The following is a 26726-nucleotide window of genomic DNA, read 5'->3' on the forward strand; positions in this document are numbered from 1 at the left end:
TGTCTGTATGGGTCTCTCATTTGCAACCCCTATTTAATGTACAGCGCTGCGTAATATGTTGGCGCTATATAAATCCTGTTTATTATTAATATTAATAATAATAAAAAATAATAATAGCCCATCCTTTACAAGTTTAGCCCATTCAGACCTATGCACTACTTAAACCTCCAGCCCGAGAGGAGCCATTTTCTCATGATAGGGGTATTACTAAATACATACAGTAGATATAAAAACAGCAGCAGTAAAGTGTACATTGAAAAAAAACGCAACAGTTAGTTAAATGTTTAAATTATATGCAAACAAAGGAAAAACCACAACACATCATAAAGGGAAAGAAGGGGGAAAATAAATAGGGGGAGAACCCAGACAGGGTAGGGGCAGGGAAGGAATAGGCACAGTATATATATCAGTAGATTATAAAAACAAGGGTCCCAGGACAGTGCCTCTGGGATCTCTTAGGCTACGGAGCTGGTTTTTATGTTCGAGGGTATGCAGTGCTCCCAACATCCAAAGATGTTTTACTAGTTGGATGACCCAACATCCCATGACTAATGGCTGTAGTCTATCTAATCAAATATACAGTATATCCAATAAAAGGTACTTATGTATATAGTTACCATTTATAGATTATTACAATTAAGAAAAAAATATTAGGAATATATTTATGGCTCATATTTAATCACTAATACAGAAAAATATACATTTTTTAGCAGTGCAAAGCACAGTGTTCTAAGTTTATAGCACTGTGCCCATTCTGATTGGTTGATTAGTTTATTAGGTTCCTTGCTCTATGTGCGGAGGAAGCACAATGATCCACGTGTGCAACCAAAGAGACAGAAGGTATCTTTGTTGAAGACCTTAATGTAATGAATCTTTAATGTTTTCCAATGGGATTCCTTATCGAAAATGAAAGCAGCAGCTCATAAGGAGGGGGGAAGGGGATTGACTTTAGCACAATAGTCAGGGAAGTCATGAATAATGAGAAAACAAGGAATGAATAGGAATAATAGGAACACTATAGAACAAGGGCTCCACAACAGTAACATTTTACATCAGAAAACCCTGACATTTTTTTGACAGTATCTTTAGATTTTTAGGTGTATCCTGAACTTTGTTATTTAAACACTACATTAGACTTACATAACCAAGGCAAATATCTGTCAGCTTGCTTAGGATTGTATAGCACAGCAGGGTGGGAGGTGGGTTGTGGCAATGGTCATTGTGTGTGACCATATGGTTGACCATAGCAACCATACAACATAAGGATAGAGGTGGGGGAATAAAAAAAAAATAACCGTCTCTTCTTTTGTTATCTGATATCTGCTTTTTGGCTTGTTATCTTATTATCATCAGTTTTATGGTTATATCTTATGGTCATCAGCACAGAGTATAATTCTAAAATGCAGACATACATACTCAGAATACAATTGTCTTGGTGTTAAATGGCCATAATTCTGTTATACATATTATTCAAAAGCAATTCTACATTTGAAGTGTATGATATGCCGGGTAAAATCTAATTTTCTTACAATCTGTTAATGTAAACTGGTCAAAAACTAGTGACTATGATAAAATAGTAAAAGAAAGTGTTACCTCATATAATACCTGCTTCCTAAAATGATCAATAGATCCAGGCACCTGAATGTATGGATCCAGGTTGGGGGATTCTGAATTGGCCCAAATGGGGGTAAACAGAGCAGAGATTGGAACATAGGTTTGTTTCCATTTGAATTTGTCTCAAATGGAAAGGCCATACTGAAGGGGTGGGCAGAGGATCTGCAGCCTTAAATTTGGAGAAACCCACATTTATTCCTCCATAGCAATGGGACATGAAAGGGCTTCAATAACCTCTCGCTAGAGACAGTTAGCAAATAAGATACTGCGGGAGAGCAGGGCAATTTGGGCTGTTCTGTTATATTATTGAAAGTGTAGAACACCCAGGCCTCCCGCCTAGTTCCCCTCTCAAAGAAACCCAAACCAAGGGTGGTCATATAAAGAGGACAAAATAATTAGCAAAGAAGGGGATCTTCAAATGAAAAGTGGCCACAGGAGAGTCTGGATCCTCAGCAAATGTGGCCACTGCTACAAAAGTGGAAGTTTTGTCAGCTTGCTGGTCAGGAGAGCTCAGGTGTGTGTCAACACAATGCCTAGGAGGGAAGAGATTAACAATAATCTTGGAGAAGCATTTGTTGCTGCGCATCAGTCTAGGAAAAATTATAAGGCCATTTCCAAAGAATTTAATGTCCACCATTCTACAGGGAGAAAGACTTTTCACAAGTGGAAAACATTGAAGACCAATCTTCCAAAGAGAGGACATCCCAGCTACATTTACTTAGCTACATAAGATCAAACCAGTCAAAAATGCCAAAAAAACAAGGCTTACATCTTAGATTTATCAGGCCTCAGACAGCATGCTAAATATTTATGACAGACTAAGTATAGCTTGTTTGGAAGGGTTGCCAGGATAAAGCCTCTTGTCTCTAAAAAAGAACATGGAAGCATGGCTTATGTTTGCAAAGTTACAAGCTGAAAATCAAACACAGTATATCAGCAGAAACACCTCATACCCACTGTCAAGCATGGTGGTGGGGTGATGTCTTAGGATCTTGGCACCTTGCAATCATTGAGTCAATCATAAAGTCCTCTGTATAATAAGATATTTTAGTCAATTGTGGGGGCGTTTGCATGACCATTAAAGCTTAGACCAAATTGCGTCATGCAACAGTACAATAATCTACAACCTAATGGCTGAAAATGAATAAAGGTGCTGCAATGGCCCTCCCATAGTCTAGACCTCAAACCAATTGAAATGCTGTGGCAGAACCTTACGAGAGCTTTGCGTTAACAAATGTCCGCAAATCTCAATGTGATTTGCAGACATTTGTTGGGGGTATATCCAAACCAAGAGTATAATTTGAATATATTTGTGCTTATTGCTTGCATAGTTAGATGGGGTGGCTGCATTTATTTTTATTAATATTTTAGCATTTTTGTTCCCCTTTATATTTACTTGGTAATTGAGCCAACACACTTCCTGCCATAGGGTGGCAACACTTACCGTGCTGATCTGTGGAGGAGGAATGTAGCCATGTAGATTTTGATGGATTTTACATAAACAAGTGTGTTGGCTGAAATATGTGGAATACGTGATACCATGCATCAAGAGGGTATACGATTCTGAGACAAATCCCAAAGACTCAGACCTTCAAGCATTCTCATAAAGGCTTAATGGATATATTTAGATATTACAGTGTGGTTGCAAAGTTACAAGGTCCCAAAAAGTATATACAACAGGTGCTACCCCTAACAATGCAGGGCATACCCTTTCCACCATGGAATCCCAGCCCATGTACAGTACAATGTACTGAGTGAAATTGTCTACAGGATTATTATATACTTTTGCTACTATCAGGATAAACAGGTAGCACTGTGTCTGCGTCACACAACACACTAAACTTTGCCATGTAAAAGGGCTGAGATAGGGCAGCTTCTCTTTTCTCAATTTGAATTTCTCAATGTGATTTCACAATGTGGTTATCTTGTGAACTTTCCTTTCAAATACTCAATACATTGCTTATCCTTTCTCCACCCATTTTGTTGCAGCCCCCTTCCCCTTTCTATGTAAAATGTGTTAAAGAAGAACCTAGAGAAAAAAACTTACACCTCCTGTCTTCAAGCGCTTTCTGTGGGTGCTGGTGATGCCACAAGGCCTTACCACAGGTTCTAAGAAAGGAAATGACTCCAAATCACATAAATACCATGCCATGGACCCATTTTGTTATGCACTGTAAATACCCTGGCTATATAATCACTTCTCTGATTCGTGTGAACCATGAGAAATGAGAAGTAAACTGCAGGAATTATGACATAAACCCATTGTGAATTGTGTCAGTTAGTTAGTTGCAGTTATTTCTGCACAAGGGGGGTCACTTTTAGGTTTACTTTACCAACCTCACCCTTGATTTGTCTTGTCATTTCAAAAATATCAACTAATAAAAAAACAACTCTTCACATAAAAACAACAATTTCAGCAATTTGTCTTTGTAGCTGAGTTGCAAGAGTACATCTATGTCGGGTGTCCCAATATTTTACAGCCCTGGTGCCCAAAAGGTGGTTTGGTATTGGTCTATGTGTTGCCTGCTGTGTTCCAGACCTTGAATATAAATCTGAAACTCTCACAGCTGCCTGCAAAGTTTTAGTGATCCAGCAAGTTTTAGTGCTAAAACTGCCATTTATGAAAGCTGCAGATTATCAATGAGCCCAGGAGCAAAATTTATCAGCTCTGATAGACCTCAAGTAAGGCAATGCCTCAGCTTAGGTGACATGATTGGTTCTTCTTGTCACTCCAGTCTGTATTTTATGCAGTTCTGTCCCTCCTACCCCTGCAGCAAACTGATCACTGTAATAGTGATCTATTGTTTGATAACAGTGAGCTACAGATCACTGCTGTCAGATTGATGGTGAATTGTTGGTTAGATCAGGTCTTTCTTGACCTGATCCAAACACACCTTAAAGGAAAAAAAGTAATTACCTTAAAGTAGAACTTTCTATAAAACACCTCATCCCCCTTTCAGTTGCTGAAACAGTGTAAGTTATTTTCTGTGCGGCTGGTAAATTTGCTGGTGTTTTAGTGTCCGTTCTGTAAATGGTTTTCACATGTGCACCTCTTATAAGAAGCTATTTATGAATTGTTTACAGTAATTGCACAAACATAGACATTTTTTCCAAGGGTCCTTTGGTTTGTCAACTGACATCATGGGTATTACCTACATATTTGCTGCCTAGTGACAAATAATACATAAACTTCATACATACATACATAAAGATAGCGAGACTGGATACCACATACTGAGTATGTCAGGGTGTGGGTGCCCCACAATATAACAGCTTCCACCTAATGTAACTGAAATGTCATTATCAGCTAGCTACTTTAGATGTATTGGCTTTCTCAGTCTGTGTACCCTTTTCATTATGTTTATGTTGGTTTGTGCTATTTATATACCAAGTTAGGTATATTAGATCCTTCAGCTTGCTTGAGGGAGAGAATAATTGTGACTTCTCTTGAAAGAGATGTGGTCTAGTCCCTTCTGTTGCTGGTTCATCTTGCATTACCTTTCTTTCCCCTCCTTACTCTTCCTTCCCAGGGCTTAAAGCGTACCTAAACTCAGAAATGTCACTTTAAAAAAAAGGATAGACAACCCTTTTATGTAAGTTAAAAATTCTGTTGTTTTTTTTAAAGCTCAACACCCTTTTTTTTAATGAGAATGAATGAGAGCGCAAGCCTCCCGGGATACCTACTTTACGTTACTCACGTTATCCCAGGAGGATCTTGGGTGCTCCTTTTGCACATGCCCGAGCATCTTGGACATGCGCATAAGCCTTTTTTGCGCAAATAGAAATTTTTCTTTTTATCCTAAGTCACCTGATCTCACACCTGGGTGCGAAGGTGAGGTAGGATGAAGAACCCATAAGAGGAGAAGATGGCGTTGCCCGTAGCGCTGGCTCCAGGACAAATGCTGGGACAACGCGGGACTAGATGAAAGACACCTCCGAATGGATCAGACTGCCCTGTGGGATTGAAGGTAAGTGTATTTTTTTTTGGCAGTTTTTAGTTTAGTTCCTCTTTAAATACCCAGTGTGACGGTGATAGCTCAGATGGTGACAATATGGCAGGAATGCACAGGATAAACACAGTCTCTTTGAAGGATTTTGCAGTCCCAATTTTTTTACAAACAAACAGCCAACAGAAAGTTCTGGCCAAATCAGCTACAAAGACAAAATCAAGCGTACTTCAGCTATAAATACCACATGGTAGGCTTTGGCTCAGCCTAATAACTCACAGGTTTGTATTTGATCCTGTAGTACAGTGGTTGCTAACCTTTTCGGACCTACGGACCACTAAATTTATGGTCTCCGGACCTCGCATGTGTGGGGAGCTGTGTATCACTCAAAGGGGAAGAAACTACCCCCAGAGTGCCGTCATGATGCCAGAACCCGCCCACCACCCTGAGCCTGTGATCCATATGGGGGACATAGTCCATGGTTTTGGCTGGCACCAGCCAAAGCCGCAGACCACCAGTTGGCGACTGCTGTTGTAGTGCTCTTTGTAGAGACCAACAGCAGTCTGTAAAGCAATACGCACAATATACAGTCTCACAAAACTTCCAGCATAGCCACTTCCTGTGAGTTTTTTCGAGCTTTTTATATTGAGCCATATATTCTGGTATGGGCAGATTGTGTGTGCAGTTCTTACAATTCCTATATTATATTAGCCCACTAAAGGTTGACTGAACTACATTTCTCACTAATTTTCCCTGGAGCCACCATCTGCATACTAGGCGATATATGTGGCCCTTATGCCACCATTTTAGACATTTTTGACTATACTTGTTGATCAAATTATACAGCCTAACCCAGTAATGTGCCCATGACTTTCAACGTAATCTCTTTGTGCGGGGCCCAAACTACTCAACAAAAGAACTCAAGCTATTACATACTTTCAATCCATTAACGTCATTAAAATTTGTCTTCAAGCAACAAATTGTTCTCATTTCTTTACACCAAAATACTTTAGTGCTTGGTGGTAACTTTTAGACTATATTGAGCAGGAATCTTTTCTTCCCTTGTCTATATAGTTTGTACTTGTTATGTATTCAAGTTTGTTATCAGCAGCCTCTGTTTATTGTACATCAATGTGTAATATGCTGCCACTTTAATAAAAAAAGGTAATAATGAAAGCAATAATTTTCATGACAAACAAAATACAAAATTTATAGGCTTTAAATAATCAACTAATTTCACTTGTCAGTCTGAAAGCCCCCTCAAGGTTGCTTAATCTACGTACACGTATTGCTCGAGACAAATAGTCTTAAAGGATCATTTCCAGTGACAATCATCTGATCTATCCAATATCTGTATGAGGCTATACTTTACAACACAGAGGATACAATAATCTCCTACTGATACCAATTTATGGCTTTTTACTTGATCCAAACATGTTCTACCTACTCTTGGAACTCCAAGTCTTTTTACAGAACCCTACTTTTCCACCTGACAAGGACTCTCCTCAGTCTTTTGTCCTTTGGTCCCCATTTGATTTGCCTGTTTGTACAAACCCCATATTTCTACAGATATGAAAACCCTTCCACACTTTAGGGAACAGAACGATCTCCATGCCAGGGAACAGTTTCAAAACCATTAAATTAGGAACTGTACTGAAGTTAATACATTTCCTAAATCACCATATTCCAGGTTTGCTGGATTACCCAGCTTTACAGATGAAAGTGTATTCTCTCGAGCCTTGGAGAGCTTTAATAAATCAGGGTCATTGACTTCACATGGCCTCTCAACTGTCTTGTGGAATCTAGCACCAAGATCTAAGCAGCAGTTCACTTGTTCTGCCGCAGTCACAGTCCTATATGCAGCTAAGCTGCAAAGCACAAGTGTGTTTTGTGTCTTTTCTATCATGCTCAGAATTTAGACATTTTTTAGCCGTTATAATGTGTTCATTGGCAAAGTTACTTACACCATTCTGCTAGCTATAAAATAATCCATGTTACTCATTTCACCTAACAGTGGTTTTATTATCTTGGCTGCTTAACTGATAAAACCAAAGTCATCATTCCTCCAAGATTTGATACATCTACAAAAGTTTGGATCAGCAATGCTTACAGTATATTATATTTCTTTATCAACCGGCTCACTAAAAAAGATGGAAGAGAAGATGCCCAACACTCATATCTGTGGTACACCATGTTATCTTTAGATCAATAGAGCCTCTGTGCAGCTTTTTTCAAAAGGGTTCAGCTGTGAGGTCATTGTATTAGAAAGAGTTTGAGCATAACGCCTGAAAAGCAACATCTTCTTCTGAACAGAAGATGTTTTTGGGATATTGAATTTGTTGTGCTAAGAGAAATGTGTATATTTTCTTTTCAAAGGACAAAACTAGACAGGTAGTTGGGTAAAAGAATTCTTTTTTCAGGGTTGAATCATTGTAGAGATTTGAGGCAGCTTTAGGGAATCAGCACAGCATACAGGAAGGACATCTTAGGACAGGAAACTTTTTTTATCATTTCCAGTAAAAAATATTTGGACCAGAAAAATCCCTGTATAGGAGTATCATGGAGAAAGGAGCTCAACAGTAAAGTATCTGAATGAATGAAAGCCAATCACATTGCTTTTTCAACTTCCATTCAAGAAAGCTGAGCTATTTTGCCAAAGACACCTAGAAAAGATGACAATATCATCATAAAACCAGCACATACCGGAGGAGAAATTATTGATTTGGGCTCTGCAATATACAGGGATGCCTATCATGTTGGCTGGTACTTTGAGCTTCGTAAACCTTGACCATTCAATATACAATAGGAAGGACAACTTACAATGCATATGCTTTGGGTAACACCAGCCCAATTGCCGAATAACTTGCTATTGGTTATGTTGATTGAGGGTTGTCAGTTTGTTAATTTCCATTAAAAATTCTAAAATACAGCTTCTGACACTGGAGATGCCCATTTACAACATGCAGGTAAAAAAAAATCACAGGCTAATTTTCCAGCATACAGGGAATTGTGCCTTTTATATGACTGTGTACATTTGTGTATGGGAAGTTTTAAATTACGTACACACAAATCCTAAAGGTATTTAAAAGAACACTAATTTTTTTTTCATTGTAAGGAAAATAATCTGCAACTAAAACTGACAGGAAGAAAACCCCAAACATATTGTAAATAAAATTTGCATGAGCACCCAAATAATAAATGAATAACATACTAGCTGACGTGTGTGTAGACATTTCTTGAAGGTCATATGTTGAAAGAAGAGCAATTACTAAATGTAAGGAACTGACTGAACTGTGTAATGTTTTCGGTATGAAGTGGTTTGTACCTACCAAAAATTGTCCAAAGAATAAATGGTGAACTAGCCTTTAGGCCTAAAGTTTCGGATTGTGTTCTAATGTCAAAGATGTATTGTAGTGCAACACAGTTTACTATGGAAATGCAATAGAACACAGGATTGCCCAGGCACAGATCAGCCAGAATGTCCACGGTGTTGCCTATCAACAACCAAAGCAATGTAATATGGGCACATAAGTGTCTGAACTGGACCATGGGGCAATGTTTGTGAATCCAGTTATCCTTTAGCTCATGTAGATGGCAGCTGAGCACACATCATTTACTTGAGGAAGAGAGAGAAGGATCCTGGAAGAACACAGGCTGAAGACTAAAGAAATGTGGCTGCCAATGTCCCAATACGTAGACACAAAGTATATATTAAAAAATGATGTTGTGTGATGTAAGAATTAAGGAACAAGAAGACACGTATAACATGAATAAAACAAATTTTTAATGTACAGCAGAAATTGGACAGCTTTTTATATTAACAAAAGATTTTCTATCATACATCGTATTTACAATTGCATACTGAGGAGGTAAAGTGTCTAAGTGGTTCTTTTACAGTTCTTTCCAATACAATGAAAACCTGGATGGTAAGAGAAGTACCAAATTCATCTCTTCTTAAGCCAACACCGCACAGCCAGTGTGGCAACAATATTTTGTATCTGACTTCAATCATATCTTTCCCCAGCTCTAATACGAATGGTTTAAAATCCAATTCAATTATTCTTCACTGCTTTTTATGATTAACAATTGATAACCTATACCTGAAAAGGAACACACTTGTGAAAAACTCAACATGATTTTTATTTGGAATAAGTACCGAGGAAATACATCACAGTGTAAAAATAAAAAAAATTAAATTACAGGCATTCAGCAATTAAACACCATTAAAGAAAACCTGTCATGACAGAAAACAGGAACTGTCATGACAAACTTTCATAATACTAGTTTCCCTGTGTGTCACTCGGTTCCCTTTGGCTTAATTAGCTTTCTTGTTTATTGTCAGTGAGTGACTTTCTCACAGACCCTGTACTGGCCTAAAATGTGCCACAATTAGAAAGAACTTAACTCAAAGCCAAAGGAAGCATCGAAACAGCAGAAACTAGCAGATCCAAAACACAGAGCAAAGTTACAAGGTCATGTATTTCTCAAATGACAATACCTTAAGTTTCACAATGGTTACCTGTAATACTTGGATGCAATAGTAAGGCTGCACACTTTAAAATATTTTTTTGAATGAAGCGGGTAAACCCTATAATATTTAATATACTTGTCATCTCTAGATAGATTCTTTAACAATAAAATTTCAATTCAATAGTAATAAAGACACAAGAAACTCTGGTGATTCTCTGTTCTTCTGAGAGATTTGACAACCATCAGCCTATCAACTCATATTGCCTTTACATGTGTTTGCACATGAAGATACTGCCAACAGCTAAATAAATCTCAGCAGCAGAAAGATCACCTCCTGTATAGCCCTTCACTTATGAGGTACGGCAGGGCCATTCTATACCTACACTAGGAAAAGATTCCATCAATGAGAGTATAATCTTGTGAAATGCATTTTTATTGTGTTACCAAATTGGTTCCATGTGTACGTTCTACATGAATTAACATTAAATTCTGCATGTTCCCCTTCGTAGTGCAGGCATGGAATCCTTTTATACGGGCTTAGTATTTCTATTCAAAAATATTTGGAAACAACCAGTAAATTTCCCACTCTATCTACATCATTTATGTAGCAGCACGCTTTACAGTGACCCTACACTGTATATAACATTTTATTTTCAAGCAGCAGCAACAACTGATTAAATGCTTTGTATAAATTCTGGACTAGGGGTCCCACCATACACAAGAAATTCCATATGTTGATATTGATCACATCATCAACCATAAAACTCAGTGAATACCCAACTGCATAAAAAATGGGACATTTTTCATACAACCGACCCCATTTACTACAGCAGAGCTGATCAGGCAATACAAATCATTAAAGTTTGCTGTCCCCGTTGATTATGTACCTATCTTCTGATTACTGTAAAACATTTTTTTTGAACATCCTGAGAAATGATTAGAATTCATGCTACAGTTCAACTTAAAAAAATGTGATTCTACTTACTAAATTATGTGCTTATGGCCTAAAAACTACCAATCAGCTGAAAGCTGTAAAATAGTTACCCTATATACATAAAAAAAATAATATATATATATGAAAAAAAGGAAAGGGCCATTTTTCAAACAAAAGACGCTTCAGCAAATCCCAAAAAATAAAAATACTAAATCCACAGCAGGCTGAGATGAATACTCTGTCATGTCAGAAAAGGAAAAAAAAGCAAATATCACCCCCAAATTATTTCATGTAGTGGTTATACAATAAATGCATTTTGTGACCAAACAGAAGCCCCCATGGATGCACTGAGATGATTAAAGTAGGTGAACAAGGCACATATCCATTGGACAAAAAAAAAATATATAAATACCTGGAATACTGCCCAGGAGGAGACGTGCCTTCAAAATTATGCTACAGAAAACCAAAGTAGTTAAAATAACAAAAAACATGCCAGCAATAAAAATGGATGGTTCTATTGCACAGGACAAAGTAGGCCCCTCTATAGGCACTGAATGAAGGGGACCAAACAATGGAAGAAATCTGTCAACTACAGACTTTACCTCCCAGGCGTCCTTTAGACAAACCACAAAGACAATAGATTCAATTGGGCGTAAGAGGCAAGAAAATGATCCTAAGGATGGGAAGGAAATTGCCTATTGCCTAGGACACTATACACTTTATGGTGGCTAGAGCCATTTTAGACAGGAGGGTTGGCACAAGGAGTTGGCCTGGATAAGGCAAACAAAGCATTCTGGGTCATAACTAAGGCCTTTGCTCCAGGAAGAATACGCCAAATAAAGAACATTCACTCACTTATTTCTGTCTATATCATATGTCACTGTTGGCGGGTACGACACAAACATTTTAATGCTGAGTTGGAGCCAGGACCATGCACCTGGCACAATTCTTTAGTTATTTAATGCATGATTTATTATTAATGTGCAAGAATGTTTCAATACAGGATCTACTTTGGTTGACTTATCACAAAAGAATAATGCTCCTGCACTACAAAATCAAAGCACACATGTATGTAAATGTATGAAATGTGCACTAATGCTAACCATGGCAACCAGAAACCTGCCTAAATGATTTTCTATTAGCATAAAGATGGTATTTAGTATCCGAGTGGCTGGTATGGATATCACCAGCATTTTTTTATTTTTAACCCTTTCTGCAGTAGTGCATTTTATAGCTATGTAATAACCTTTTTCACCTAAGGAGCATAAATAAATTAAAAAAAAACAAGTTTTATTTTATAATCAGCCAACCCTGTGTTAGTTTAAATTCCACTGGAAAGTAAAATAAATGGGTGGTTTCTATGGGGACAGCGAAAATGTGCATACTGCATAGAGCTAATAAACTGCAGGGCATTTACAGACAGAGAATGCTTTCTGCCTCTTTCCAAGAAAAACAAGTATCAGTGCTTGTTATCAAATTGGATCCCACAGAAGACCATAATAAGTGACGCTGGCCAATCTTACACCTATTTAAAGAGTCACTCAGTAACACCTAATTGAACTGAGGAGGATGATATGTTGCATATATGTGTAACTGCATTCTCTAGAAATTGCACAATAGACAAAGAATAATGACAGATGAATAAGACAAATACAACAGCTCGACTGACACAGACCACACACTGCACCTCCAAAACACTAAAAGGTATACACGCCGCCTCATTAACGCACAAGCCAGCCTCACGTTAGTATGCTAGTGAGCTGTGTGAGGCTTAGAAGCACCTCGGACAAAGATAACTGGGAGTTTATTAACAGTTCTGCACAGAAAACCAAAAGAAAAAAAAAGTAATAAAATATATATATATTTTATATTATAGAACTTTGGACACATCACTAAAACCCCTGAAGGATACACACAGAGAAATGGTGTACACCTGAAGAAACAGACAATGACAACATGGCATTATAAAAAATGTGACATGTAACTGTGAGGACCAATCCAGCGTCTTGAAGAAAATTTCATGTACAAGTACAAATAGTTCCAGTGTAAATATAGCTTGGCGCATTTGGTTTTTTTCTGTGATCTCTATACAAACAATAGACTGAGAGGTAATATTTAGACATATGCATGTGTGTATATATTTATATATAGAGAGATTCTGTTTTTTATTGTTTCTCTTTTTTACAAAGAATTAAAATACTTAAAAAATGTTAAAATCCCTCCTCTGTCCACCCACCCTCCCCTAAACATTTTAAAATAATAATTCAAAGAAAAAAAAAGAAAAAAAAAAAAAAGAAGACACTCCAGTTAAAAGTTATGGCTTCAGAGTTATTGGACTGTAGATGCTAAACCAAAAAAATCCTGCCATTCAACTAAGATCCTGTATTAGAATGTGATGTGTCGCTCATATAGCAACCCTGCTTCCAACCTGCCGCAGCTGAAGCCAGGCTTGGGTGACTGGAACAGTCTCTTTCACTAAGTCCCTGATCAAAAAGACCAAAAGCTCTGCATTTGAGTTCCTTACCAAAGGCAGGCTGGAAAAGGATCTACACCTCACTTCATGCCGGTCTATTTGATGAGCACAAACTATTTAAAATCCCTGCTGTTGGCAAATGCTTGACACCTGAGATTAATTTACAAATGATGATGGATTTTTGCAGGTTGTCCTCCTCGCTTCACATCCGCTGGGACAGCACAAGCTGAGGGTCTTTTATTGAAAGATTTCTATTGCCAATAGGTTTACACCATCATCGTTTTTCTCTCCTCTGGTAAGTGGATGGTTAGTGTTATGTTCAGACAAGCTCAAAATTTGGATTTTGTTGCTTTGCAAAAGAAAAAAAAAATTAAAAATTATGTGACAAGTGGCCCTGTATGCAAACTTTACATGAAGTGTCAGGTGATCTACAAACAGACACCTGAAAAAGTGGAGTTTGGGTTTTTTTTCTTATATTTGCGCATGCAGACAAGCTCACATGTACACCTACAAAAACACAGGTCAAAAAATAGTTACACACACCCTTGCACATGCACGGACGCGGGGTCTACGTGGATAGTGTAGTGTTTGCTCCAATGTCATTCTGTACAAAGCCTGAATTGTAAGAACACAGTCCATTGCAAGGGGGATCTACTCGTTTGTGAATAAGGTAAATCCAAGAGAAACTTCAGCTTGCCTACTGGGACCTGAACCAGTAAGAAGAGAATGGTCTGGTATGCTAGGCAATACCCTGAACCACTTGGACCAAGTTAAATGAAGTGGATTTTACCATTCACAGATGGAAACCAGGTGCCACCATGGTTGTTTCATTTGGAGGGAAAAAGAAAAAAAAAATAAATCAGGCAATGCGGCAGTCACCTGAATTGGATTCCTTATCTTCATGCGGTCACGAAAAAGAAGGAAAAAATATAGAAAAGAAAAGTTTCTGTTTCAGACCCAAACCTAGAATTAATTGAAGTGTGCTGTTCTCTTCCTTTTTGGCCAAAAGGCCCCATTGTTCAACTGGCAGTTGTCTGGGAAGAAACATTGAGGTAGGCCTCATACTTATGAACTACATCATGGCAGCTTGTATGATTTTTTTTCCACATTTTCTCAGGGGCTTTGTGAGCTACTTCAGATCTTTACATCTTCTTGTATACTTAGCTGTGACAGGGTTTTCTTTATGCGAAGAGCTGTCAAGCGAGCTGCTCCATTAGCGTACCAGCACTCCCTCATCATCTTGCCCATCACCCGAAGAGCCTGTCAATAAATTAAAACAAAATGTAATACTGTAAATTCTGACTGGTCATTTTAGGAACTAACAAAATAAAAACAAACATCACACGTGTTTAGGGGAAAAAATTTGGACATGGTTTTTGAGATTGAGGGAGGGGGTTCCGATTAGGGGAGGTCAGTGGGTTTTTGAAGTGCTTCCACTTGAAACATGCAATGCTATGAGTCACCATCGAGCAGCAACCGCCAACCGGTGGCTCTGGCTGGTGCACCCCCGAGTGGAGTCAGGAGAAGGACCATGCTGGGGGGACGCACCAGCCATTGCCGCGGACCACATCCCCCGTGCAAATCCCTGGCTCAGGGAAGTGGGAAGGCTGTATTTCACAACACAACCTGCCCACTTTCCCATCCCAGGCTCAGATTTGCGATACCAGAGTAGGAGGGGTTATGGTGATATAACGTCACTCTGGGGAGGTTCCTCCTCTTTGATTGACAACCGTCTCCCAGCACATGCAGGGTCAGGAGCTGGTAAATTTAGTGGTCTGCGGGACCAAAAAAAATCCAAAAAGGTTGGCGACTTACCTTGCTGCAATGTCGTCCCCCGTCGTCATGCTGGTCCCATCAGGTCCTGGGGACACGTCCTTCTTCGATATCCAGCCAGCGACTGCAGAGACGATCTACAGGGTTTCCCGGTGACGTCGGTGCATGCGTTGGTGTGGGCAAGTTGATCGGCGGGAAATTCAAATAATTTTGTATTGGATTCAATACAAAATAGCTGTATTGAATCTAACACAAAGAAATTTTCATATCTATATCTATCTATATCTCAGATAGAGATAGATAGAGATATATATATATATCTCTATCTATCTCTATATATTTGCTACTGTACACTTACATTACATGGAAATTTGGATGGAATTCGAACACTAGTGGGTCAAGTATTCAAGTATGAAAGTTCTAAACCTCGCTTGACAGCACTGATGATGGACTTTTTACAAAAGGCTCAGTTCATGCTGGCACCTCCACTTACAATTAAAAAGTAGCTTGTCTTATTGGTTTTCATTTTGCATTCTGCCAATGCCTTTCAGCTTACTAACTTCTTTTATCTTTCTTCTGCTCTGCTCCATACAGCTTTTCAGTTTACACATGGTTTAACCTCCCAACCGCTAACCCCGTACTTTTTCGTTTCCAAAATTTTTGCTATTTTGGATAACCCCGTACTTTTTCGCCTATAGTAAAATCCCACTTACCTGGTCCCGCTGTGCTCATCCAGCGTCGGGTCCGTGTTCCCTGGGAGTCTCCTTATTAAAGGGGGCTTCCAGATTCCAAAGTCCTGCTAAAAATGTTTATAAAAGCCCCCATTGTTTTCAATGGAAGCTTTCATTCTTTGAAAGGGTTAAAAGTAAAACTTTTATAAACGTGTCATAGGCGTTTATAAAAGTTTTTTAGCGTTTTAAAGTTAAGCTTTAAAACGCTTGTAAAAGTGCATAAAAACGCATATAAATGTGGTAGGAACGTTTATATGCGTTTTTAAAACCAATCATGTAGACCCAGCCTTGGTAAGGTTTGGTAAGTTTGAGCAGCCTCAGTTCTATCCAATGGCAGTAGGGATGCAGTGCAATCAGCAATAACAACCACTTACTTCATAACTTTGCCACCAGTTGGGTATGTTGGGTCGTAACTTCTGGTCACATACTACTTTACGCATTTCTTCAATGGAAGGATCTGACTGTACCAAATCATAGTATGGAAGCTGATATTCTTCGTGAAAACCTGTTGATAAAAAATATATTTTAATTTAAAGGAAAATGTATTACTACTGTAAAATTGACACATGTAAATTCTGAAGCAATAATAAAGTTGAACTCCAGACAAAAATGCTCAGATAAAAAACAAGTGGTTATTACCTGCTAAGCAATAATTGTATTTTTTCCCTTTAATCAATGCTTTGCTGCAAAACATTAGGTGGCATGGTAGAAGATTGGAATTTGTATTCGGCAAGGTTAACTGCCCCTTAGATGTCTTATCCATATGCAGCCTGTTACTCATCAGTGAAGGAGAAGCAAAACAGATAAGCTCATAGCTCCATCATGCTGCTTCCTCTGCCTACCAGCACATGAAAGCTCTGACTCCTTTTGCTACCTCTGTCCAAGTTTTAGCCCTGTTGTATAGGGAATGCAAGGAATAAAAACAAATACAAGTATTTGATGTACTAACGCAGTGATTTTCAACTAGTGTGCCGTGAGAGATGCTGTAGTGACTGGCAGAGTAATGTAATACTCTTCCATGTCAGTGGGTGGCAGTAGGTAGCTTAATTGCCTTGTTTATTCTTAGAGACAAGAGAAATAGCCACAGAGTGTCATTTTGTAACATTTTTGATTTGTGGTGTGCAGTAGGATTATTTTTAATGTCCACACAGATCTACACATTTCACTTAAAATATTAACCACTCATTTACAGCAAGATATCACATGTTTACATTGTAATGTGGTTCCCTTGCTAACAGTGGAAAACATCTACAATAGTACATCTGGCAACATTATAACAAATTACCACCTTTAATGTTTATCTGTAGTGGAAATCATAGTAAGCTTTAAAAGCAGGAAGCAACTTCTGCCTGAAAATGTTTTTGTTTTAACACATGGCAAAAAAATAAAATAAAAATAGAGATGCCATACCTTAAAAACTCGCAGTCAGGAATGAAAACTATTCACTTCAGCTACTCATTTTTTTTTTTTAAAAGGTACTACTCCAATTGTACATTTAACTAAACTGTACGTAGCTTACTTTTATTAGCTTAATCATAGTCAGAATTATAATCATTGATATTCATAGATATGTGAGAAAACATACCTCCAGCACTGCATCTACGGGCAATTTCCCAGTAAACTAATCCCAGAGCATAAATGTCAGCACACTTGAATGAGTCGAAGTGTTTCATATTTATGGTTTCATCTAACACCTCAGGAGCCATATATCTGCAAAAAAAAGAAAACATCTTCATTTTTTTGCTCTGCACCCTCATCCTCAAGTATTAATATTAAGTATAAGAGTACTTTCAGCCCCTAAACTTTATGCTCTGTAGACCCAGCAGCCTAGTTAAAGATGTAATTTGCATTTTTCCAATAGAAGGGAGTTTCACGGGGCGTTCATGTTGCCAGAAAAAAAGACTACATCATCCTCCAATCACCACTAGATGGAGCAAAATGACACAGGATAGGTGGATATATCCCAGTACAGAGTCCAGCCAGGAGAACCAACTGGAGAAAATAAACTGGGTAGACTCGACTCATCTCTGCCAAGCTGGTGGGAGGGATGCTGGAGTTTCCAAAGAATTGAATATAGATTGCAGTGCAAAAAGGCACAAAGCACAGTGCCCATCTAAGAGTTTGAAGAGACAAATTGTGCAAACACAATGTAGCCTAATATATAACTTTTAAAAGGTGGTGCTGTGGAATGGGTACCTGACCTTAAAAGATAAGCCTCAAATTTATTTGAACAGTAAAGCAAAGTAATGTAACATGCAACAAAAGTCTTGATGTAGAAGTAACATGCAATAACATAAATTGGAACTATGGCATGCTATAAAAAAAACATTTCATGCATGTTACAGTTGACATACAACGTCTTTTCCGCTCTATTAACAAACCATATCATGCAAAGGCCTAGCTGATTGGATACAAATTGAATAGAAGGTTTAGGTAGGTTCTAATATTCATTTTGTTCATTCTAAAAGAGAACATATAAAGATATTACTGTCAGGCTGTGTGACATGTTTGGGTTCAGCTATGGAGCTGGCAGATTCAGCACTCAGGTCTGTGAGGGTCTTCTGTTTTAGATCCTGGGGCTCAGAAGCTAGGTTAGTGGGTGGTCAGATATTTAAAGGTGTCTAAAGAATTTTTTCAAAGCCGGGAAAAGAAACACTACAAAACAAAAAATATATTACAATGCATGCAAAATGAACCACAGATTTTAAACCTACATATACAGAGGCTAAATATTCAGTGAAAAAAATGCTAATCTGTTAACAAAAAACGGATTCAAATTTGCTCTGAATTTTTTTCTTTTTGCTTTTGTAAATTGTAAATTTCATATGCTAACTTTCAACATTCATGTTATTACAATTCTCTTCACAAGCTCTAAAACAGTAAAACACAAGTAAGGGAATGTAAGCAGAAGAAAGATTTAGCTCACCGTTTGGTCCCCACTCTCTGATTGGGAGCAATGTCTATGGTATCTGTCAGAGAATCATGGCGCACAGCAAGACCTAAGTCAGCAATTGCACACACTCCATTCTTCTTCACCAGGATATTTTTAGACTTAAGGTCCCTGTGAGCAATTCCAGGCTTTCCTAATAAAAATAAATAAACCCCATGTTCATTTTAAGACCTAAATTTGGAACATGCAAATTGATTAAAATGTATAGAGAAAAAAAATCTTACCCTGAGTTCCAACAATTTCCATATGTAGATGAGCAAGACCACTGGCTGCTGAGAGGGCAAGCTTTATCATCCCCTCAATTGTCACTGTGTATCGGTTCAGAAAGTCAAAAAGTGAGCCATGTTCATGGTAATCTGAGACAAGCCACAGCTGGGTCCATGTTCCATTGTCTGCAAAACAATCCAATAAACCATTTTATTAATAGAATTGTAAAGCTAATCAGGCTAATAATGCCCTAAGATGGCTCAAAGGGGCTTTATTAAAATTGTGATTTCACACTATATAACTGTAAATTGTCACTGTGACTAACTTAGGATTTTGTAAAGTTGCCTGTAGACATGAAACAACAGCTCAAATATTGGGTTCCCAGCCGGTGTCTGTCCCATGGCCTTTCCCATAGAAAAGAATACATATAAATACCTGGCTGAACCTCTGGGCATTTCAATTAAGGCAATGCTGTGAGATAGATGAGCCAAGGAGTGTTGACTATGGCTTTACATCCAACCTCCCTCTCACATAAATGATACATTTTATACAAATTTCAGGGAGATTTTTGAAAATTGCAAACAAAGCTACATAGACAGGTCAGATGATTCTTGTCCTATTATCGCTTCAGGGCTGGTATCGGCCGAGAATCTGTTGTGTGTACAGCGCTCCTCCAACGTAGTTCATGGATCTGTAAAATGTAGGGGAGATTGCAGCAGGGTGCCGTTTGCTCGTTCTCACCCCTACTCTCCACATAGAACAGAATGGCGCTGTATGTACAGCGCTCGTTCATTTATCTTTCAGTCTTTTGTTGTTGCAAAGGAACGTGAAAGATGCTTTCCAACGACAAAAGTCTAACATGTGTACGTACCTAGTGTTTGCAATCAGTGATGCATGTTGGAGACATGAAATAAATCAAAAACTCAGTAAATCAGCAGTCAGTCCTGCAGCAGTGAAATTATTACAGGTTTTGGAAAGATAGGGCCAATGGACATGTTTTGACTGCTTAGTTTCTAACCTTATAGAGCAGAGTTAAGAAGATATTCTGCATAAACCTCTGGTTTCAAATTATCAGATAAACATCAGTAGTAATTTGGGGATCTTAAATTGGCAAACCATCACATTCCTGCTAAGTAATCTGGGATGCTGTAAAGCCACCCAATACCTTTTAAAGCATTAGAAATTTTGCACTTAAGCATTTGCAAAATGGAAAACTGACACAAAAAAGGTTAAAGTTCAGACATTTCTAACAGGTCTGAAAAAAAGTAAAAACAGCAAACATAACATGCAGAAGTATTGTACCTTTGTTATCTGCAGCAATAAATCCCAAAATATTCTCATGCCGCAGCATCACAGTCTGGTAGATCTCTGCTTCTCTGAACCACGACCTCTCCTCACGTGATGAGAATATCTTGACGGCCACATCTCCTCCTCTCCACTTGCCACGCCATACTTCCCCAAAACGACCCTTTCCAATTATCTCCTGTAGGACAATTGTCCTTGCTACAGTACGCTGAACAAAAAGCGGTAGACCTGTTGAAACAAAAAAATATTTCGATTTTAAAGATTGCTTCTATAACTTCCTAAAACCTTTTTTAAAAAGCCCCATTATTTTATGTGAATAATCATAAATCAGACAAAGGGGACGGTTATACACCAGATAAGCTTGTTTTCCTGGATTGCAAAGTAGAAGGGAAGCTTAGATAGACAGAGTACAGCATTATTTCACACACTAGTGACATGGAGAAGGTAAAACTGCAAACCTGCTACAGCTTATCAACAATGTTTTAGGTGGAAGAATTTCAGATTGTGCAAAATAAAAACAGCTTGAATAGAGTATACGTATTTTAAATATGCCTCTGTTAAGATTTCTTGCATCTTGACCAGAAACACTCCAATATACAAGTGGAATAATATTAGGTTTTAATTGATGTTTGCAGGCATTGGTAATGGTCCTGCCACAGCAGTTTTGTTGTGTTGAGGTGTGCACTTTGACTAGGGCATTGCAACACCTTGATTATTTTCTTTTTCAGACATTCTGTTCTGAATTTGCTGGTGATTGGGATCATTGTACTGTTCCAGTTTTGACCAAGTTTTAGCTCTTATACAGACTGCCTCACATTTGAGGCTACAATTCTTTGGTATACAGAGGAGCACATAGGTGAATCAATGTGCCCAAAGACCTAGGGCTACCAAACAAGCCCAAATCAATACCCATCTGTCAGATGGCTTGAAAACGGGTCTGAGATGTCAGTGCTGATATGCTGTGCTTCGTTTTCATCAAATGTATGGCTGTGCATTATGGACAGAACATCCTCAATTTCATCTCTGTCCAAAAGCGAATTGCTCCAGAAGTCTTTTGGTTTGTTCAGATGCAACATTGGAAGTCTAAGCCATGCTGCCATGCTCTTTTGAGAAAGAAGATTTCTCGTGAAAACTCTTCCAAACAAGCCATACTTCACAGTTTTTCTAGTTGTATTGTCATTATCATTAACATTACCATAATGTTAAACATATTACTTTTAAACATATTAACATGTACCATGCTTAGCAAGTCTGAGATTTAACTTTTTTTTTTTTTGCAATTTCTCTCAACACTGTTCGGCATGACCTTGGGGTAAATTTGCTGGATTTTAAATTGTTTTTAAATGATCTTATAACCCTTCTCATATTGATGGAGAGCAACAAGCTTCTCCAAGATCATTGCAGATATCTTTCCTCCTTGGCATTGTGTTAACACACACCTGAATGCTCCTGATCTGATTTTATAAAGGTGGTCACACAAGAATTATGTCAATTAGGACAATACCACCCACATTACGCTCAGCTTTGGCAAATCTTCATTCCTTTACCATAATATAATTCTAGGTCTGCAAATATTTAACCCTTCAGTAATTTATACTTTACTCCTGTTACAGTGGATTTTACCTGAGCCAGAACCGGACGTAGACAGGTCATAGATTAAATCTGGAAGAGTTTTATCTTTAGCCAGATACATTTCACATGATGGATCCTCCAGGTCTAGTCTCTGCCTGTTGTGATACACTCGCTGGTGACAGTGGAACAGGACAACCACAATAATGATAACACCTAAGAAAAACATTGGGCCAGCTATGACAGCCACAAGTTCTACCGGGCCCCACCCTGATGGAGGATCCTCTTTAGAATAGCCTATAGAAGAAGAAAAAAAAAAAGACAATAAGACTAAATAAACACACAAGAGCCTGATGGAATAAAACAGAAATTGAGGTAATAACTATAAAAAGGGCTTACAGTAAGAAAAGACGTTACAGTTCATTGCTTTCTAAATGTCTTATTACTTTAATGCAGCAATAGAATACATGCTTATTGCTCAGAACATTCACAAAGTAAATTAAAATTAAACTACCAGCCCTGTACAAAACAACTTTCATTGTGTCTTATAAGTCTCAGAAGTGATTTATCTGATAAAGAGCAACACCGCTCTTGAAAAAGTAATGCCAAGCCTCAGCTTTCCAATCCCCCCTGATGTTCGCCAATGCCATCAACACTAGTAACACAGGCGATGGATGGAGGTGGGAAAAATTAGGATCAAACAATAGTTGCTATGGACAACCAAATTTGATAAATATTTTGTTTATAATGTACCTGACATGTATGATGGAGATAGTATATTTGTTTTCTTATAAAAGGTATAAAAAAAAAAAAAATATTGAGAAACACTTAATATGAAACACCCTTTAGTTAAAAAATATATGAGTGCCAAAGAAAAAATAAAATAAAAGGTAATTTATCACATAAGTACGGGAAACACACATTGTTCTTCCTTATCATGGCTTTCCATTACAACGAAAGGGAAATTGCAATGGAGAAATGCATTCCCTATGAATCAGAGTGGAGTCTGCATTCTCTTATGCTGACCATATAAGGACTGGCGTGATTGCTTAGCTTGACCGGACCTGAAATACACAGCCACCAGGTATTCATACCGAAGGGCCGGATCGAAGAAAAAAAGCACAATCAAATATTAAAAGGCCTTGTGATTAACAGCTATCACTATTAGATGTATATGTGTGTTAAGGACTAGGTTTGAAAAGTTAGATTCAATAATACCGCAGGTTTCTTCTATGTAAACTACATTGTCCGTTTGGTTTAGGTCTTGAAGACTGCAGAAGTGAGACCTCCCTGCCTGATATCAACATGGTTTCTCCAAGCTCCTTTAAACACAAGGAATATCTTCTGTCCCTAATTTATAGATAGAGGAGGGCAGAAGTGGTACATCAAATATATTTTCCAGCGTGACAATAAAATTCTTACCATTTGGCACAAGGAGGTCTTTGCTGTTGCAGTCATCTGTGTAGCAGCATTCCGTGTTGCGGATATCTTCTGAACTTAGACAATAGAAAGGTTTCCCTGCAGGTACCAGTTCATTCTTGGAAATGCATGCTCGCATTTGATGTTTCATTCCATCGATGTTAGCGATTGAGACCATACAGGCTCCATCTGTCTCACACGTGTAGTTGGTTTTGATGCAGCTAGAGCACAGACACCTAAGTGCTAAAAAGATTTAAAAAGTATGATTAAAAAGGAGTTTCAGAGTAACTATTCTAATTGAAAACACAAGACCAGTATTTTAGAGTGTGTAGGATTGTTAAAGGTCAATTATCCTGACAAAGCCGACATGGAGGATGCTTTTTGACTTGCACCAGAAGTAGTATGTAGAACAACCGTCAGATAGAAATTATTTTAAGACAAACCTGCTAAACCAAATTTAAAACTGGATACAGAGAGAGATTTATCCATTGCAAATAAGATTTGTATACAACTTTAGCTGCCTAAAAAACCCCATCTACGGATTGCTTTGACATGATTTGTTCTGATCATCATCGTACACGTTGTTTAAATTCCTCAAGTTTTATATTAATTTAATAGCTTGAATAATTAATCCAGAACATGTATGCAGATAATTCTGCCTTTACATGTACTTCCGATATGCATACTTGTTTTGGGTCAGTAAATCTCAGTATTAAAGCCAACGGGCCAGCATAAAAAGTATCTCAGGCTTTATGGGCTGAGGTTAAGGCCCAATATGCAACAAGTGGCAAGGATCCAGGAGCATTACAGATATCGATTTAAAGAACAAAAACACAACAAGGTGTCTAATACACTTTAGGCCATTCCAAATATTGAGTACATATTAACCCTAAGTTAATAATTCTTTTCTTTTTTAAACATTGTGTATCCTGTTTTTGTAAAAATTCATTCCATTCTTGGATGCTTTTTAGCAATGATTGCATTTCTTACATGCTTTTAGCAGCCAATCTAAGTCTATGGATGCACTCCAGCAACTATTGCACATCATATCTCAGGGCAGGTTTCCTGATTATGACATCCGTGGATCGTGTACATGCAAGGTGTGTTGGCACACAGGTGATCATTGGGAGTGACTGACAAGGTTACAAGTGTTTATGCCTTTGTGTGTGTTAATATTGCCACTTGCATTCTTCCATCAGAAGCCCATGTGTCAGGGCGACAACTAGAAAAAAATCTGTAAAACAGGTCCTGATAGACCTGTGCAGCTACAGGCACTGTTAAGCAATTAATTCTGAAATTTACCAGCAGAAGCACTGAATTGAACAGAGCTGCAAATAACTTGGCCAAAGGTTCACTTTAAGTAAATGAAACTGCTATGAAAATCTAGGGGTATCAAACCTTCCCAATCAGAACCTAACTGATCAAAATGATCAGGCCAATTTATGTGCCAGAATAAGAATGCCATAATGATTTAATACCTGGGTTGGCAAACCATTATACTTAAGCTGTAAAACACTCATTTACACGAAACTGGCCATTTACATTAGCACATACATGCAAATGTGTAGTAATCATATAAAACCTGTGAAAATTCTAATTTACTGCTAGGTACTAGCAGAGCCTAACAGGAGGGGGTCACACTCTGTGTTTCATAATGCAGTATTTTCTATCCGTGCAGCAAGTTGCTAGTATGAGTGATAGACTCAAAATACTATACACAGCACAAATCTGGAAAGTCTAACTGCACTGGCTTTTTGGGAGGCTGCTTTAGCAGGTTTGGGCAGTAGAGAAGCACCTAGTCCTAGTTACCAAGCTTTTACATTACTATTTATTTCAGCACAGTATAAAATCACAAAGTAACAAAGCTTTAGAGGAATGAGTTCATCTACTTCTCATCCAACAATTTGCTCTGGAACTTCCTCTTCAACAGCTCTGTCAAGTACATTTCTTTCCCTTGCAGATTTTGCAATCACTTGCTTGTTGCGAAAAAAAATTGCACAATACCGTGTCATTTAAAGGTTTGACGGGAAAAGCAGGTCCTGTTTTTCCCATCAATGGATACAACATTTCTCTCAAAGGGCATACATAGCTGATAGAGAAACTATTTTCCTAAAATGAAAATGATAAAGTGCAGCATGTTAAAAATAGACAAGGAGCTCTCGCTACAAATGCTCAGATTCTCCCCATTGTTGACCCTCAGAAACTCATTCCTGCTGCTAATCTTACAGACTGAAGGAGATTCAATGATGGCCGGTGCCATGAACATACCACTTGGAGAAGACCCAAGGGTGTATCCCAAATCAGTTTTTGGTCATATTTGTTGGTTATTTTAAAGCAGATTACACAGATTGTCGTCATATTTAAATGCACTACTTGTAAATCAAGTATACAAGGTTTAAATATTAATAGTTTTCTAGGGAACAATAGGTGCAGAACCTTCCTATCAGCATAGGGGTGCATGGTCTTTAAACCCATTTTCATGTTTGTACTTGTGGCACATTTATTGTGATGTGTCAGATAGCTTTTATCTTCCAAGACATCTTAGCTGCAGCAGCTCAGCTATTTGGCTGCAAGAGAAATGTCACAGCTATTCCTTTACAATCTCACAAGTAGGGAAGAGGCAGATCACCATAGCTCTTAGGTTTCATAAAACTGAAAAGGACATGGCTTTAACCATTCATTTTTATATAAAAGCAACCTGAAATGTAATTGAAGAGGAATTCTTTTTCAGACGCCAAATTATTTTATAACAGCTTGAAGCAGATTACCTTTTTATACAGAGTATTGCATTCATTAATTACAGCATGCTCCTTTTGCCTGTATGTGTCAAGCTGTAATGAAGCTTGCCGCTTTATGAGTAATATGCTACACTCTAATAAAATGACAGTGGATGGAGTCACTCCAACAATAGAATATGCCATGAAATAAATATTGTTGCACACGTTGTATCTATTAATACAATTTATCACCTGCACATTTGTGTTACCTATCATACAATGGTATGGTTTTTATATTGAATTTCCCTAAATGCATGCTGCACAAAATTAAGGTGGAGCTCCATCCAAAAATAGGATATGAATGAAAATCTTACTTAATGATAAAACAAAAGAAGTGTACATTGAGCCCAGTAGAAGGGTTTGGGCAGCTTTACTGCCACTTCTCACTAAAGGCTGTACAATTTCCCTTTTTATAGTCATGACATGAGGGACAGGTCATTGGCAGTGAAATGGTTAGTGACTCAAGTGGCTGCACATATCTGCACACTTTACTATCATGATCAAATATTGAAGCATTTTACCAGGAAAGGTACATTGACATAAAAAAAAAACTCTAC

General features: G+C 38.0%; 1 protein-coding gene across 1 annotated transcript in view; it reads right to left on the reverse strand.

Moving 5' to 3' along the window:
- Positions 1-9323: 9323 nt before the first annotated feature.
- Positions 9324-26726, reverse strand: part of ACVR1B (activin A receptor type 1B) — a 29912-nt gene continuing 12509 nt past the window's right edge. The window contains exons 2-9 of the mRNA XM_072409696.1: positions 23396-23635; positions 22028-22270; positions 20402-20632; positions 19117-19284; positions 18869-19025; positions 17528-17652; positions 16317-16447; positions 9324-14698 (exon numbers count right to left, since the gene is read on the reverse strand). Coding sequence (XP_072265797.1) covers positions 14573-14698; positions 16317-16447; positions 17528-17652; positions 18869-19025; positions 19117-19284; positions 20402-20632; positions 22028-22270; positions 23396-23635 — 1421 coding nt within the window. The 3' untranslated portion in view covers positions 9324-14572. The remainder of the gene's footprint in view (positions 14699-16316; positions 16448-17527; positions 17653-18868; positions 19026-19116; positions 19285-20401; positions 20633-22027; positions 22271-23395; positions 23636-26726) is intronic.

This window comes from Pyxicephalus adspersus, chromosome 1, assembly GCF_032062135.1.
Source record: "Pyxicephalus adspersus chromosome 1, UCB_Pads_2.0, whole genome shotgun sequence".
Classification (NCBI taxonomy): Eukaryota; Metazoa; Chordata; class Amphibia; order Anura; family Pyxicephalidae; genus Pyxicephalus; species Pyxicephalus adspersus.